Source organism: Suricata suricatta, chromosome 3 (assembly GCF_006229205.1).
Source record: "Suricata suricatta isolate VVHF042 chromosome 3, meerkat_22Aug2017_6uvM2_HiC, whole genome shotgun sequence".
In the NCBI taxonomy this organism is placed as follows: Eukaryota; Metazoa; Chordata; class Mammalia; order Carnivora; family Herpestidae; genus Suricata; species Suricata suricatta.
Window position 1 is genome coordinate 136238775 of NC_043702.1, and position 18800 is coordinate 136257574.

The following is an 18800-nucleotide window of genomic DNA, read 5'->3' on the forward strand; positions in this document are numbered from 1 at the left end:
CTCCAGAGAGGAAGAAACAGGATACTGGTCAGGGCGTCTGGGTGGCTCAGTCGGTTTCAGTGTCTGACTCTTGGTTTCAGCTCAGGTCATGATTTCACAGTTTTGTGGGTTTGAGCCCCACCTAGGGCTCTGCGTCAACAGTGCAGAGCCCGCTGGAAATTCTGTGTCTTCCTTTCTCTCTATCCCTCCCACACTAATGCTATCTCTGTCTCCCTCAAAATAAATGAACTTTAAAAAACCCATGATATTGGTAAAGAAGTGATGCGTGGCTGTCCACTCACTGTGGCCAGCTGTAGTGCCACACAGTCTGACAACACTGGCGTGCTGCGGCGGGAGCTGTGGCGGCATTCATCTCACATGTGGAAAGGAACACTCCAGATACAGGAACATATACTCAGTACAACAAGTCTCCAGAAATCACAGGCAGTTCAAACTCAAGGAATGTGAACAGTAGCACATTATGTATAATAAGGATATGCTGTCCTGTGCTTGCTTAAAAATTTCCCTGGTGACTTTTGTGGTCACATCTTATTTTTAGTAACACCTGTCTCAGATAGCAATATTACTGTATTATCCAGCACACCTAAATAACCTTTATTTACTAAATGGAAACATCATTTTCTCAGAAGGGGGTACATGGCTTAATAGGAAAAGATCGTTGGTCATACCAGTTCTTACCATTGAACATGTGCCTACTCTCCATTAAACTTTTAAAGATAGAAACAAATAAACACTTTTGGAGAGGTTACTATTATTTCCCTTGAGGAATACAGGTCAACTGTGATTATATATGATATTTTGAAATAATGCAGTGTTGCTTCAATGAATCATTTCTTCTGCAAATATTTCAGAAGCATCAGCTATACCAACATATTTTATTTCAGCATGTTTATCAAAAACCAGTTTTTCTAATTTCTAGACATAATATTCTCATTAAAATTAGTCATCATTGAAAACAGAATATACTTCATAAAAAAATAAACGAGGTATACATGATTAGAGGTATATGTTTATACTCAACTGATACTCATGATATGGTTTAAGAATACAAATAACAGTGATGTCTGAGTGGATCAGCTAGTTAAGCATCCACCTCTTGGCTTTGGCTCAGGTCATGATCTTGCACTTGGTGAGTTTGAGCTCTGCATTGGGCTCTGTGCTGACAATGTGGAGCCTGCTTGGGATTCTGTCTCCCTCTCTCTACCCCTCCCCTGCTCTATCTGTCTCTCTCTCTCAAATATAAACATTAAAAAATTTTTTTAAGGAATACTAAAAACAAAACAGGACAAAACAAAAAATAATATGTAACTGAGATATTAGTAGGCAAAATATTTTCATTCAGGGAAAGCATGTTTTTAATATTATCACTTGGAAGTTTACTGCTATATATTATTTTGTATATTCTATATTAGTTAGCATTTTATAGGGAACATTTCAAGTTATCAAAAATACTTCACATTTTTTTTCATCAAAACTGAAAGCCAGAAATAACCCTGTTGCTTCTGAACTTGTAGGAAGTTTGTAGAGGTTACAGGATCTGGAATGGTTTAGGTACAGAAGGTAAAGAATCCATAGTGAGCAGTCACCCAGCATGCACGGTTCATCTATGTTAAAATGGCAAGACTGTATTTACTTGTGTTTTATTTCATTATACTCTTTAGTGAGTTATTTCAAAACTGAAATGATCTAATAATCCTTCTTCCATCGCTGAAGAAATGTTTGTAGTATTTTCGTTTATAAAAACTTTGGCTCTGATAATCTATAGATGAATTATAAATCGTCGGTCCCATTCCTCTGCTGAATTTGTAACCCAATTTTGTCATTTCTCTACATTGCATTATAAATAAACTAGAAAACACACATCTGCTCAAACTGATGGCTCCATTTTCATTGGCTCCACTGTCCAGAGCAGCTGTGACCGCAGCTCCAGGAGGGTTCAAGTTCACTTTCACTCATGGCCTTGACCTACATGGGCTTTCTGCAGATGCAGTCACCAGAAACCACAAATTACTCAAAAGATTAGGTGAAAGCTGAGAGACTTATGGTAAGGGCAAAAAAAATGTTTACTACTTATCAGTGTTTAATAGCATGAAAATACAGTGATACATCTCAGACTTGTGTTTGTGAATCACAAAGATCACTCATAAGAAGGTGCACGAATTTGTTTTTCATGTTAAACAAGCCAATTCATGTATAAATTTAACTTTATTTCAAAGGATGGTGTGATGGCCCAAACTATGTCCTCTAAAGACATACGTTGAAGCCCTAACTCTCCATGTGACCGTATTTGGAGATGGAGCCTTTAAGGAGGTCATTAAGGTTAAATGAGGTGATAAGTGTGCATCCCTGATCTGATAGGACATATGTCCTTACAAGAGGAGGAGAAGCCACCAGAGGTCTCTCTCTATGCACATGCACAGGGAAAAAACCATGTAAGGACAGAGGGAGAAGGCAGCATTGGTAAGCTGAAGAGAGAGCTCTGACCACAGACCAAGCCTGCTGGCACCTTGACTATGAACTTCCAGCCTCCAGAACTGTGAGAAATAAATGTCTGTCATTTCAGCCCCTCATCAATGGTATTGTTTGGTGGCAGGACTCCTGCGTATCGTTTTTCATTACTCTGGAGAAATATATTCATGCCATACCAGCTAGCCCTATCTCAGAAAGCCCTGGTTTTTAGTAATACAGGTTTTAAACTCTGATCAAATAGTCTAGGCTATAAAACAAACATAAAATTTCCCACTGTTCTATATGTGCCTTAGTAGCTTTTAACCTTTTTGACCGTGATCCATAATAATCTTAGTATGTGTATATGCATGCATCTATGTAATATATAGTGTTTTTCTGATATGTGTATGTGTCTTTCACAAAACTTTGCCTATCTAAATGAAGAAGATACGTTCTGTTCAATTCTATTTTATTTACAAAATAAATGCTTGTCAGAATCAGATCAACAAATATAGAGAAAAAAACCTGGTGGTTGCCAGAGGGATGAGCAAAATGGGTGAAGGGGACTGGGGGGGACAAGCTTCCAGTTATGGAATGAGTAAGTCATGGGAATGGAAGGAACAACATAGGCAATACAGTCAATGATCTCGTAATAGCGTTACTTGGTGGCAGATGGTAGAGAAGTTGAATCACTATGTTGTACACCTGAAACTAATGTAACCTTGTGTGTCAACTATACACAAATCTTAAAAATTAATTAAGTGATTAAAAAATAAATACTTGTGTGTGTTTTGAAAATCCATTTAAAATCCAGTTTATGGCTAGATGTTTGAGAAGTTTTCTTTTTAGCTATGTTATCCAAAACATTTCCTAGTTTCAATTTCTTTTTTCCCCTCAGCATCTCAAGATCCTTAAAAATACACCAAAGTTTAAGCAATTACAATATGCTGTCCCTCACTTTCTCTCTCTCTTCCTTGCGAGTGAACACGATGGAGTGTGCACACACAAGAGAAAACATACCAACGCGCGCACACACACACACACACACACACACACCAAAACAAGTCCAAGATGGAGCTGAACCACCTGGGGTCCTGTCCTAAACAGTACTTTTCACATGATTTAAATCAGAATGTTAAGCATATTATCTTGATGATTTGTTCATAATAAAATGATAAAATATTTGGTTTATGGCAACTGAGATATAAATTAAGGCATCCAGACTAAGTGAATGTTTAATTGAGAAATATGGTACCCATGAAGGGAAGTGTTGAGTAAGTTATAGTCTAATTACTATAGACATCTAGGGTACGGATAAGAAATTATATGACTTGATGAGTTTCAAGAAAGTATTTGTTTGTAGAGAGGAACTAATTTTATCATTTCCTATCATATTCTATTTCTCTTGGGGTTATGTTTAAAGAATCATGCTTGTTGTATCAAAGATTTTGACACAAGGTATCTCCTGGCATATGAACATCAGATAATGAAATGAAGTGATAATTAAAGGGAGATAATGGATAGAATAGCTGAAGGTTTTACAGATTTATTTTTCTCAAAAGAGGTGGTAAAGCTGGCTAAAGTCTACAAACTGAAAATACAGAAATCATAACAAAACACTACTCTGTTTCTCAAACCGATAATACTTCTGGGCTTATAAACATGAAACCAAAATTTAATTTCCAAAGTATAAAATTTCAAGATCAAGATTTAAATTTTAAACTTTCCAAAATTTCATGAGTCAAGATATTTAATGTTCATTTCTGCATGTATAGTTGCACAAAATAAGTAAAAGGGTTTCTTTTGAACATCTGAAATCTGTACACAGGGAAATTGGCCTTAATGCATACAGATTTGGGTAAATATGTGTGTGTGCATGTGTGTAATTGCACACATTTATAGCAACATAAGAAAGGAGGAAATAATTTTATATAGTTTAAAAAATGCAATATTAATATGATACATTCATTTTTACATGCTATTGACATCTTGACATAAACATTTTCTTTAATTTTTTAAACGTTTATTTTTGAGAGACAGAGTGAAAGTGGGGGAGGGGCGGAGGGAAAGGGAGGGGGACACAGAGAATGGAAGCAGACTCCAGGCACTGAGCCGTCAACACAGAGCCTGATGTGGGGCTTGAACCTGTGAACCATGAGATCATGACCTGAGGCAAAGTCAGTGCTTAACTGAGCCACCCAGGCACCCCTTGATGTAAACATTTTCTACTGTATTTCTCTTTATGGAATAACATTTACTTTGTACCCTTAAGCAAAAAAGAAATAAAACAAAAAGGAAAAAGAAATAGTGAAGAAAATATTTTCATTATAAATTACCCTGAGCACCTTGATAGCATCTAGTACATAGGGGTGTTCAGCAATTATTTGTTAACTGAATTATACTTTAACATACAGCAAGTACACACCAAACATAAATATTTAAAATTTTAAATAACATTTATTTTAAACAATCAATGTCAGAAAAGATGAAAAGTAATTTGCACTGAATTAGCTAAATAAGAGTGTTTTTGCACACTTATTAATTCTTACCTCTTCCTTTGTCTTTTTGGATATCACTCGGAGCCAGTCCCCAATCATGCTCAGGACAGCAGCAAAGTACGCAAGTCCTACAAGGATCCAAAACCACACGACAGGCTTATAGAAGTCTAGATATTCAATATCTGATCCACCTGTGTGACAAAAATAAAGAAGGACAAAATAACTTTATATTCATGAAAGCAAATAATACGGTTATTTGCTAAAAGTACCAACTGAATTTTGGGCTCGCAAAACAGAAATCTTGTCAATTGATCCATGTTATTTTCTTCATGTGGGATTCTTTCCTATCCTTTACTATTTGTCAAGAACCAGTCTCAAGGGTTTTATTTTTTAAGTCTTCATTTTAATTCCAGCTAGTTAGCATCCAGTTTTATATTTAGTCACTAGTTTCTTCTTAATGAGACTGTTCATTACATCTCTAGGTCATAATGATTTTTCTTTGTTCTAGATTTCTTTTTTGTTTATTACAATCTGCCTCAGCTAGTCTAGGGCTTAATTATTCCATGTGTACTGGTTTCCGTTTCTACGTCTACTGAACAAGTCAAAGACAGAAATGACACCTTTTGGGGTGTGCCTTTAGCTTAGCATATTTACATTACTGCCAATCAATAAGTACTAACCAAACAAAACACGGTTACCAATCAATTCAAAGTCAATGTGTTCAGAAAGTGGCTCTTACTCTAAAATCAGCAATACAACGGGTTGATAACAAATGCCTGAGACGACGCTCCGGTGGGCGTGATTGGAACAAATAGTAATTTGCAGATGATACTGCCATTTGTTATTTTCTGACTTTTTAAAGGAATTCCCATGCAAGTCACAAATGTCAATCCTTAGCTGTCAAGACAAAGTTAGCAAAGGAGCTCCTTCTGTTTTACTCTAATCTTGGTTGCTTCTCCATCCATTTGGTATAAAACCTGCACCTTTGAGAATCTGAATACAGTTCAACAGATCCTTACCCCAGTACATATTAATGGGGCACTTATTAATTCCCCAACACTGAAAACAGTTACTTCTCTCCTCAAGAGAGAGGAACAAGTCTCCCTCTGGAGAAATTAATGACTTACTCTGGAAAGCCTCGCAGAGACAATTAACCCACAATTGGGTAGATCAAGCGACAGCAAAAAAGAATAACAAAGTGTTACGAAAGGATATTAAAGAAATGGTTTTTACTTCTGGAAGGGGAAAGGTGAGAAGACAAAAGGGGAGTTTTCGGTGATGAAGATCAAGACAGAGAAAGTGCGGTGTGTAAATACACGGCATATTCAAACGACTTTTAGTAACTAACTCCACATACAGATGGGAGCCAGAAAGTAGATGGGTAGAAGAGAGGAATCTAGAAAAAGTGAATTGTGTCAGATTGTGAAACCTTGTTCCTACCACGATGGGGCATAGGTAAAGTTTAAAGGTGATAAGTCTTACAGTCACGTTTGACCATATGCCCAGAAAGATCCAGCAGCAGAGAAGGAAGGTTGACAAGGAAAGTCTCATGAGAAACTTTTGTTCTGATCTTGCCCGAGTTAGGGCTGGAATGGGAAGAAAAGGTATTAGAGGCAGCATCATTAAGGAAGGGCTCTAGGATGACCAGAGCCCCTGTTCTGGGAGATGATGACACTAACTGAACAGGAAACACAGGGGAAGGAATAGTGACTAAAAAATAATGTAATTCAAATTGGTACGTGATAGGTTTGAAGTGCTTGTGGTACCAACAGGTGGAAGAACACAGTAGGACATACAGATGGACCATTTAACAGGGCAGAGTGAAAAACAAGGATTGTGGCATCAACAGCACAGAGATTGGATGCTTAGAGGGGTCACAGATGTACTCAATTCACAGAAATTCAATCCATCCATTCAGAAGAACAGCTAACAAATAGCAAGTATGCATTAAAGTCAAGTATAAAATCAAAAATAAGTATAACTATATATGCATATACATATATATACATACACATATATATACATATATATACATGTATATATATATCAGACTTTGAGTTGACATTGTCAAATATCAAAGGGTCGGAGTAAAAAAAGAACATTTTTCTATTGGGTAAGTAACATGAATAGACACAAGTTCAGCTTTCCTTTGGGACAAATAATAATTTTAAAAGCACAGTTTCCAAAGTAAATAATATCACCTTCAAAATATTGTAAAAATTTTACCTTGTGTAAAATTTTAAAAAATATCATTTCTGGGAAGGATTGTGGAGGCCAAACGCATCTCGTGATGGTTAAGACTTGGCCCAGGGGGATAGCAGCTCTACAAATTCACAGAAGTGACCTAAGAAGTATGTGTGGAAATCTGTTATATGATAGGCTCACTAGCGAATTCTATTTCTCAAATGTTTCCATTTCAATGAAACCAAAATGACATTTTTTTCCAAGTACTTTCTCTTTCAAAACCAGAAAATCTTCATCCAAAGAGCTGTGACTCACTTAACACAGAAGTTCACCAAGATGTTGATTTTAAAAGTTAGTTCATACTCAAGATGACTTTTTATAAGTCTTCTTTCTTATAAACAGGATGTCACAGTTTGAAAGGAGTAAATTAGCTTAATCACTAAAAGGTCTATATTTGGGTAAAATGTTCATCCCACAGGTTTTAGTGGATTCTAAGCCTGAGGGTGGGGGTGGGGAATGCTTCCCATTCTCAACTGCTGCTCTTAAAATGAAATACCAGCAGGCAAATGATGTAGGAAAACTAACGGATACGCGAGTGTTGTCCAACAGCTCACAAATCCTATTCACTTCTGAAAGCTAAGATTTATGAATTAATTCCTACACTATTTCATCCACTTGATCCAAGAATCCAAATTAAAATATCTGTTATGTTACATCAAGATAGCTTGCTTAAAAGGGGCTGTTAATCTTGTTTTTAAGGTAGGAAATATCAACAAAAATTTTTTTGGCTGTTGGAAGCATTCATTTTAGTCTAGCTACATTCAGGCAACCTGTACATGGGTCTTTTGCTTATTAAGAATTTGGGTAATGTCTCTGCCCTGAACGCACAGCCTATGTCCCCCACACCCATCTCCGCTCTGCCACTCTCACCATTTTTCTTCCTCTTTCCACAGACTCCTGAGCTGCCGCCTGCAGGACCCTACAACCGCTGTCCCCTCCTGGGTCCCTTGCCCACTTGGCAGGGACCTCATTGCTGTTTTCTTTGTTGCCACTGAAAATACGCACACAAGTCCTTTCCATTTTCAGATCTTCCTGGCTAATCATTATAGGAGAACAGACAGGTGGTAATAAAAATAGCAAAGAGGGGTGGGGGTACAAAGGTCTCAGGAATCTTATCAACTATTCAAAATAGTTAAAATAAGTCTCTTCCCAACTCTCATGATACGTGATGGCACCTTTTTTCTCTGGCTCTCTCCTTAGTGCTTAAGTAGGAGAGCAGCCAGAATTATTATTATTATTATTATTATTATTATTATTATTATTATTTATGGCATATTGCTAGGAACGCATTTTAGCAATAGTGAGTTTCCTAAACATTTGCTTGGAACAATCCCTCCATCCAGCATTAACAAAGCCATCTCCTACCTGGCCCCCAAGAATTCCTGGTTAGGGGGCAGAACAGCCCATGAGGCTATAGCACGCACATTCAGGTTTTGTCTTTTTTATTTTATTTTTTAAAAATAAAGGTCCTGGTAGTTCTATATAGCCAAGTGTATGCTCATTTCAGCTAATTTCCAAAGTATTCAAAATCTGATTGAAAGAAGAGTGAAAAGTCAGACTTCCTGATTGCCCACCTAAATGAAATCATTCCATCCTAATGCCCTGGGGGACAGGGATTGAAGGAATTGTATTTGGACTCCTCACATGTCCACTGATTTAAGACAGGGATATTAGTAAAAGCATTCACCATAGATTTAAGCTGCCTTAAACAGCATCCTAAACAGCTGACATCTCCAGCTGCCTCTGTCAGTAATTAAGCTGATAATTGAATTGCCATTTCATAGTCTGGTCAGAATTCAGGAGTAAAAGTCAGTTTTTGTACTGGCTCCTAGAAATCCCAACAATTAGCAGCCCCACTTACAATGGAGAAGTCATAGTCTTAGTACGTAAAGTAACATGTGCCAGGCCACGCAGGAAAGGAGGTCGCAGAGCCAGAATTCAAAACCAAGGCTCCCTCGCTCCAAAACAGGCTGTTTTCCATTGACCAGGTTGTGCATGTCCCCTGTGATCTCAGCTACTGTCCTTCCCATCATTTATCCACCGGCCTTTTGCATCCATACTGCATGGTGGATACTTCGCTGGGGCTAGAATTCCTAAGTCAAACACGGTGTGCCTCTTCCCTCCCGTCCCATCAACGGTCTTACCTAGAAAAGCCAGGTGGGTCTGAACATAAGTACTATTTTATCAGAAGCCTCCTTATTATGTTTCTGTTCTCATTCCAACAGTTTCTAGTTAGCCCTATTCTGCTCTAAAGAACCTGAGTATGTGATGCCCTCTCGTACTTATATTTAATTGTCTTTCTCTGAGATGCTCCTGAATCACAGAATATTTATAAAGAAGAAAGCAGAAGGAGGGGGATGGGAAGAGGAAGAGGAGAATCCTGAATTTAAAGAATCATCTAGCCATTCTGAACTAAAATCATCAACTCCATGCCCCCCTCCTTGGGTTTAAAATTATATTTGTACTATAGAATGTAGATACAGATATAGAACCTTGTTCTAAAGAAAATGGGCATAGTTTCTTTACATGAACGTTAAGTATTTTAGTTTAGATCATTGATTTTAATTTTTGTTTGTTTAGCTTTACTTTTTATTAAATAAAACTCTTCTGCCTTAATATAAAAGGGGGAACTTATTTTCTGCTTTATATATATATTTTATAGTAAAGCAATTTAACTGAATGAAGACACTTCTTAGGGTTTCAAGAACTAAGAGGCTCTTTCAGTAATGTTGTAAACTTTGCTTTCTTTTTTACAAATGGAGGTATGACTTCAGTATTAAACCACAGCTTACTTACTAATCCAAACTTCTCACACGCTATTAAGTCCGAAAAACAAAAGGCAAAAGAAGCTAACTAAATCTCTCTAGACTTTGAACCTATATTTTGGGATTTTCAATGTCATATTCAAGATGTTGTCCATTTCCTGCTGGGCACTTGATCTAAAATCAGGAGAACATCCGTGAGAAGAGCAGTAGTTTCATGATCAGAAACAAAGATCAATACATTGTCATTCACTCTTCCTTCTCACGGATGGAAACCTGTAGTATTTAAGACGTACATAATTGTTATTCCTAGAAATTACCTTTAAGTCTCATTATAGAGCAATTTGGAGCCTTTTTCATTACACTTAGTATAATTTACTGCCTGTCTCACTAAGCTCTAACTATTAATCACTGAACGCTTTCCTTCTCATTTATTTCCCTGCACACATTTCCACAATGTTTCTATTGGTCCATCCTGAATCTGAAAAGTTAAATAACGTATTGGTTTGTCTGTCCCCAGGTCCTAGGACTTCTGGCCCATTTGGGTCAAATCCCATTTAATTCATCATGTAGGCAGCCATCCATTCTCTTGTGAGTTCTTGGAGAGTCACTGGCTGAATCTGGGGGTGACAAGACTCTTTGCAGGATTTTCCTATGTTACAAAACAGAATGACTACCAGGAAGACAAGAAAGTCTCCTATTTAATTTAAATTTTGCCCTTATCTTTCAAACATTCTGTCCCAAAGGAAAAGGAACTAGAGCAGTAATTGTCACTACGTGCTAAACACAATGTCTAATACCCGGATGTGTTCACCACATACTTGAATAATCAAATGAATGATGAATATAATACATCTCCTAGCAATCACACACACACACCCTCGCTTTCTGATAAAAACGATTTTTCTGGGGCACCTGGGTGGCTCAGTCCGTTAAGCGTCTGACTTTGGCTCAGATCATGATAACATGGTACATGAGTTCGAGCCCCATGTTGGGCTCTGTGCTGACAGTTCAGAGCCTGGGGCCTGCTTCAGATTCTGTGACGCCCTCTCTCTGCCCCTCTCTCTCTGCCCTTCTCTCTCTGCCCCTCCCCCACTCATGCTCTGTCTGTCTCTCTCAAAAATAAATCTTTAAAAACAATAACAAAAACAAAAACAAAAAAAACAATTTTTCTGAGACATCACTGTGGTGGTAGTGGTGACTGCTATTCATTCAGTAGACTTCACTCTTCATCAGCTATTTTCCTTCTTATCTGTTGAATTCCTGGCAAATTTTTACTATTATTGACCAGTTCAAAACAGCAAGTTGAATAACTGGCCACTGACATAGTTGCAAAACATTAGGCAACACCAGGACTGTTCTCTAGAGGGTCTCTGCTAGAACTGTTTTGAACCAAAAACCCTGCTATGATTTCTCAACAGAGATTTATGTTTTCATGATAAATTGCCTTTCCATTCAGCAAGCTCTGAGCACTCCACCGAATGAGTCATGTTTTCAGTTAATAAGGAAAAGCAATAGTTCAGTTACGAAAAACTTCATTTCTGATAATGACTTTGAAAACATAATTCCAAGAAATCTTAATTCCTTTTTTTAAGTTTATTTATTTTGAGAGAGAAACAGTAAGAGACCATGTGAGAGGAACAGAGAGAGAGAGAGAAGGAGAATCCCAAGCAGGCTCTATGCTGTCAGCAGGGAGGCTGATGCGGGGCCCGAACCCATGAACCTGGGAAATCATGGCCTGATCTGAAATTGAGAATCCAATGCTTAACCGACTGAGCCACCCAGGTGCCCCAAGAAAACTTAATTCTTAATATGAGATAGACAAATATGTTCTTTCCAAGTAAAAAAAAAAAAAGCTGAAGACAAATGATTATACAACTGTGAAAATTTGTAAAAATTTAGTGAAGGTAAAAGTATCAGAAGAATTTTACCTTGGAAAGTCCTAAATTATATTTTCTGTATAGAGGAGTGTAAGGCACTAAGCATAAATCCTGATTAACTCAGTGAGTTTCTGTGGAAGAGGAAGACCTTCCTCTGCCCATGGTCCTTCTAGCTGGGCTTAGAGTCTAACTGACGTGAGACAGATTCGACAGCGGGGAGTTAATATGTATATGGGCAGGGAATCCACAGAGATATGAAATTCCAAAAACGGTGAAGCAACCTGAAGATAATATATGACCTAAGAAAAGAGGTAGGGGTCTAAGGACACAAAAAGGAGGAAGGCCATTACCAGGCAGATGAGAAGAGATGTTTGGAAAAACAAAGGTTGTCCTATTATGCAGGTAAGTTTCTTTGGTAAAGGGGTGTCTTCGCTAATGGCTCCCTTCCTGGTACAGGCTCTCTTTCCCAATATATTTAGGCGGTTGAGGGGGTGAAAGAGAGCTTTTCCTGCATCTGGTGGGTTTTGATTACTTTCAACTCAAAATAATCTTTATGCCAAAGTGGCCCATCTTGGGTCGGCTGACCTCTAGCTCTCATACTTTCAATAATTACCTGTGAGTTGTGGAAAATTTCATTATTGAACTAAATATACTAGATTTCATTGATCCAAATTCCAAGAAGATATATCTGGATGACTAAATTCATTTATGCTCTGATGGAAAATGTGTATTCATAAGATCAACCATGAGGATTTCTTAGAGCATCTATATTTTTGGCTAAAATTTTTGTTTTTTATTAGAAGAGTAGGTTATGTGAGGAGACTGATCTGTGAAATTATAAATTCTCATCTGGTTTTTATTCATTCAAATTATATCTTATGAACAAACCTAGTTTATGAAAAGGGGTGTCTTTTTGAGGATTTCTTCAGGCAGCTTCCATACAAGATGTGGAAATGAGTTTCTTGGCTTGCATGACTTACTCTTACCCTAATAGTATACATATATAAATGAGATACTAATTTTGGTAAAGAATTTGATTTTATTTGGGGGGGAAGAATTTTACATTGTATTTAATTTGGTAATTATATGACTTCTCTCCAAATTTGAAGAATCACCATTTAAAAAAAAAATCATAGGCCTGGAAGAGCAGTCATAGAGACAAGCCTGAATAAATAGAATTCAATATGTCACACATTTCCACATCATTGCTCTTACTGCTTAGGTGTTATTTTATTTTTTAGAGAGAGAGAGAGAGAGAGCGTGTAAATTGGGAAAAGGGGCTGGGTGGGGGTGGGGAGAGAATCTTAAGTAAGCTCTATGCTAAGCATGGAGCCTGATGCAGGGCTTAATCCCATGACCCTGGGATCATGACCCGAGCTGAAATCAAGAATCAGAGGCTCAGGGCCCCTGGGTGGCCTAGGTGGTTAAGTGTTCGAGTTCAGCTCAGGTCATGATCTCACAGTTTGCCGGTTCGAGCACTGCGTTGGGCTCTGTGCTGACAGCTTAGAGCCTGGAGCCTGCTTCCAGTTCTGTGTCTCCCTCTCTCTCTGTCCCTCCCTTGCTCATGCTCGGTCTCTCTGTCTCTCAAAAAAATATATACATTTAAAAAAAAAAAGAATCGGACTCTCAACAGACTGAGCCACCCAGGTGCCCCTACTGTTTATCGGGTTTTAGTGAAGGGATGATTTGGGTCTCAGTGTGCAAGGTAAGCACAATTGAACAACTTATCACCCCAGACTTTTCATCAAATGAAAAAGAAGATGGCAAAAGTTAAGAAACAGAATGTAGGAAATTAGCAGTTAATTCTCAAATGTAATTTTTGGCATTAATTTTAACTTGCCTCTATAATTTGTCTATAAATTATAGGCACTGCTAAAATAACATTTTGCTAAATAATTGACTTTTTCACTTCTTGCTTTTTAGGAAGAGTTACTTTGCAAGCACTTGTCTAGTTAATGGAGTTCTGTTTATTCATGTGTAAAATAAGTGTGGGAGTGACCCTGTGGCCTCCTGGGTTTGTTTTAGTTCTAGAACATTAAGAACTAGTGAAAGAACAGAAAAGGCCATCAAGAGGGAGCACATACCAGTCACTAAGGTAACCAGCCAGCCACTAAAGCACCTACCTTGAGTAAATATAAATATATGCCTGGGTGGCTTAGTCAGTTAAGCGGCTGACTTTGGCTCAGGTCAGGATCTCACAGTTTGTGGGGTCAGGCCCAGCATCGGGCTCTGTGCTGACTGCACAGAGCCTGGAGCCTGCTTGAGATTCTGTGTCTCCCTCTCTCTCTGGCCCTGTCCTGCTCACACCCTGTCTCTCTGTGCCTCTCGAAAATGAATAAACATTTACTTTTTAAATTTTCCAGGTCTCTTCTTGCAGAAAAATTACTAAATGCTGAATTTCTCTGTTCAGTCACATACACAATGAGACCTAAACACTGTGTCCATTTGTGTTTACCAGTGATCCATAAATGCTTTGGATTCAGTATCGCCAATAGTGAAAAGGTTTTGCATATGCAAATTTATTTATTTATGAATAAGAAATCTATGACGCTCTTATATACTACATCATGCACACTATCACATATAGAAAGTAAAAAGCAAGGAATAAGGCTTAAAAATATTTCAGAACGGGGCGCCTGGGTGGCTCAGTAGGTTGAGCATCTGACTTCAGCTCAGGTCATGATCTCATGGTTTCGTGGGCCCCGCATCGGGCTCTGTGCTGACAGCTCAGAGCCTGGAGCCTGCTTCAGATTCTGTGTCTCCCTCTCTCTCTGCCCCTCCCCCGTCTCTCTCTGTCTCTCAATAATAAGTAAATGTAAAAAACATTTTTTTAAATACATCAAAATAGGAGTTGTTCTGTCTGCTTCCCATGTCAGAAATTACACCCAGCTTGGACTTTCCAGCTCATACCCTGGAAATGAGCACTTTGCTTCAGAGTTCTGGTCTAACACGACACATCTTTACTTGCTGCTCTCAAGATGCTTCTAATATTTACACCAAGATTACAGCTAGTATCCTAAACATTTATATAGTGCTCTCCAAAATTCTTTTAATAATATCAGTTTGAAGAGTATGTTTTTTAATTGGTCTTCAAAGGAGTTCAACACAAGAACCTTAATGACTGAACCTTAATCCTATTCCAAGCAGGGTTTGCAGGTTTGAGGCAGGCATCAGATGAAGAGTGTGCATTGCGGGAGGCATATCTTTGGGTTCTTTTGAGACTATAGTCCAGTAGAAAGAAGAGGAACAGTGCGTCCTGCTTTTCCTTGGCAAATACCAACACTGAGTGAGAATACAATCTGTAGTGACATCAAACTTCAAAAGGGAAGGCTCTACAAAGTAAACAACCGATGCTCCCCAGCTGGGGTACTTACCTTTGCTCAATAGCTAACGTTTACTCCACAGCCTCAAGGTACTAGAAGCAAACCCTATTTATGTGTACTCTATTGAATTAAGGGAGGCAATTCTTTTCCCAGATCCTTAAAAAAAGAACTCAAGATTTTTGTTTTTCCAAAGAATCACGTTTCCTACCCAGCCTTGGCCACGGCTGCCTCATCTACCCACTCCTTCCAAAACCACTCCCTGGCACAAGGACCTGGCATGTGAAGACTCCTCTCTAACTTATCTCTCGCAGCAGGTGTCACTTGAATCCCATCAAATTCTTTTGCTAATTATTAGCAAGGCATATTTCTAGTGCTTTTTATGATTTCCTCTACAAAAGTAAAAATAAAATTACAGTAATGGATTTAAAGAGGGGTGCCATATAATGACATCCTAGTAGTAATAGCAATGTTTATTAGATTACACTTATGTCACACAGATAACATTTTATTACCACCTTCCCCTACAGTGTCGGGCCATACTCTGAATTCAGGGTCCTCACTCCTCCACATAAACTGTTCTCAGTGAACTGCTCTTCTAATAGAGAATGGCTACTAATAGACTCACATCATCTAGCCAGTTTGCAAGTGTTGATCCTTTAAGGTTCATGTAAAAAAAATAAGGTGGTTTCCTTTTTTTATCTTCTACAAAACCATAAAGTAAAAATATTTGTTGTTTTTTCTAAGCTATTTTATACTGTGGTCACAAATACATTATTTTAAGAGTCTACCCACTTTTTTTTTTTATTTATAATCTTTGGTTTTTTAAACAAGACCAGACCACATACTGGACTGGCAGTCTGTCAATTTCTTAAAATAATACGTGCAGTGTATTAGGTTATTGAAATGTGAGGAGTAGAACTTAAATGTTCTTACCACCCCCACTGAAAAAAGATAAATAGGTGAAAAGATGCATGTGCTAATGTGTCAGTTAACTAGATTAACTAGATGCTTTTATAATATACACATATATCAAATCACCATGGTGATACTTTTATTAACATCTTACAATTCTATTTTCAAATCTATCTCAATAAAGCTGAAAAAAATAAAATGTTTCATTACCATAAAAAATTGAAAGTTAAAATAACGCATGCAACACAAAGCTTGCATCAGACTCCTCACTAATATCTGCATATTCCACAGCTCTTGTAAGACTTGGTATTCATCAAATGGCACAAGAGGCCGAGATTAACATACCACAAGTCTAAATCTTGTTATCATCTCACTGTGTCTCACTTTCCACTTCTACTAAGCCAATCATATACCTGAGAGGTTAGAAGAATAGGTGTTTTTGGACAGATGCTTGTCTTCTTATAAGGAGCCACAAATGTCTGTGATGATTCTCTCTGCAGTTTGCTAATTAGAAAACTGAAGGATCTCCAGAAGACTGATACACCTTCACTTTTTTGGGGCCTCCATCCAGTACAGAGATATCCGCTCAGTATTTCTGACCAAAAGCAAAGCTTCCTTCAGGAAAACATCCCCATCTTCAAGGATCTATGCTCCCTAGAAAGGGGGGGCTTTGCCAGGTTCAACCATAACAAACAAATCAATAGAAACAAATGAACCGGGGTGCCTGGGTGGCTCAGTCAGTTAGGCATATGACTTCGGCTCAGGTCATGATCTCATGGTTCGTGGGTTTAAGCCCCGCGTCAGGCTGTGTGCTGACAGCTCAGAGCCTGGAGCCTGCTTCAGATTCGTGTCTCCCTCTTTCTCTGATCCTCCCCTGCTCACACTGTCTCTCTCTCTCTCTCTCAAAAATAAATAAAAACATTAAAAATTTTTAAAAAGAAAGAAACAGATGAACCATCAGGCTTCTCTGAGATTTTAGAGAACTGGGCAAAACAGTTTTTCTCTGAAAACATTTAAGTAAGAAATTTGGGACGAGAAAGAACAGTAAACAGCCAGAAAGCATAAAACTCTCTTAACACTAAATTAGGCTGGTGAGTTTATTCTGGGAAGTTGAAGAGCACATGCCTACAATAGTGTTGAGCATGATTTTCTAATACTTCAAATTAGATTTTCGAAAAAAGAATGGTTTAGATTTTCAGGAGCTAGTCAAAATGATCCATGGTAGAACATCACCATGCTTACTTTGACCACCCTTATTATAATTGATTTAAAACTGGAGTTAGAATAATAATGATAATTGGATAATATAGATGGTAAAGAAAGAATTAAAATGATAGGAAGTGAGGACCTAAAAGGTAAAAGAATAAAACAAATTGCAATTGTAATTAACATGTACAAAAGGAAATATCAAAAAATACAAACCAAAAAATGTGGCCACTTTGGTGATGGTGAAAAATACGGTCCTGAGAATTGAAAATTAAAGGAGGTATATATCTTACAAAAAAGAAGGTTTTAAATAGCTTAGAACATCTTCTGAAGTTTGCAGGTGTTTTTAAAACTAAAGACATGAAAAGGCCTATGTAAAAAGAGCAAAGAGAAGTTAAACTCAGATTCATGAAACACTAAAAAAAAAATTAAGGGGCAGATGGTCTGGTTTCGGAAATTAGGGTGGAAATATAAGGTTCTGAACAAATAGCAACTTATATTTTTTTCCTAGAATGACATCTAAATGTCTAAATGCTCAACTGCACCCTTCTGCTTACCTCCACTGTCACAGGAGAATGACTTATCTTTTGTCTCTGTCACTGTTATGGATTAAATCGTCTTCCAAAATTGTATGCTATGTCCCCAAGATCTCAGAACATGGCCTTATAGGAAAACTAAGGTCCTTGAAGATGTAATTAGTTAATATGAACTCACACTGGAGTAGAGTGGGCTTTCCATCCAGTATGACCAGTGTCCATATAAGAAGAGGGACACAGCTACCAAAACACAGAGAGAACCAACGCCATGTGACATTGTGAGCAGGGATAGGGATGGAGCAGGATGGGCAGGAACTGATTGGCTCCCCCAAAAGCTGGAAGAAACAAGGAGGAAGGTCACCTAAAGTCTCAGAGGGATCGTGCCCCTACGGTCACTCTGATTTTGAACTTCTATGAGGCAATGAATTTCTTTTGTTTAAAGCCACCTACTTTGGGGAGTGGTGTTTATTAGGGCAGGCCTGGGATATTAAGACAGACACACTGTGTTGTGTTACGAACCCAAGCCAAAAGTCTAACTAAAGGACACCGGTTGGGCGAATAGTGTTGGTGCCAGGAAAAACTTACCTGCCACGTAATCACCAAATCCAATGGTCGTTAGAGTGATGACCACAAAATAAATGGCGTCCAGGGCAGTCCAGCCTTCTATGTGCTTGAATATGATCGCGGGCAGAGCAACAAAGAGTACACAGCCGAACAATATAAATATGATGGTTGAGATGATGCGAATCTTGGTCTGACTAACATTCCACTTCTACGGGTGAGAGTGAAGACAGCAAGAAAGAGACACTGATGGCGATTTATTGATTATTGGAGCACTTGCAAAGCTAACCCAACACACAGCTATCAGCAAATTACCAAGTAAGGAAGTTATTTTATTCCCTTTCATGATTAAGTTTCAATCGTCTTATAAAAATTGGGTGGAACACACCTAACTCAAAGCAATCAGTGTTCATGATGATGCCACTCTATC

At 38.1% G+C, this 18800-nt stretch overlaps 1 protein-coding gene across 2 annotated transcripts in view; it reads right to left on the minus strand.

The window, feature by feature from the left end:
- The window catches only part of KCNK2 (potassium two pore domain channel subfamily K member 2), a 130627-nt gene that overhangs the window by 37258 nt on the left and 74569 nt on the right, over positions 1 to 18800 (minus strand). For both annotated transcript variants that reach the window (XM_029935277.1, XM_029935276.1), the window contains exons 5-6: positions 18395 to 18581; positions 4998 to 5137 (exon numbers count right to left, since the gene is read on the minus strand). In XM_029935277.1, the coding sequence (XP_029791137.1) occupies positions 4998 to 5137; positions 18395 to 18581 (327 nt within the window). The remainder of the gene's footprint in view (positions 1 to 4997; positions 5138 to 18394; positions 18582 to 18800) is intronic.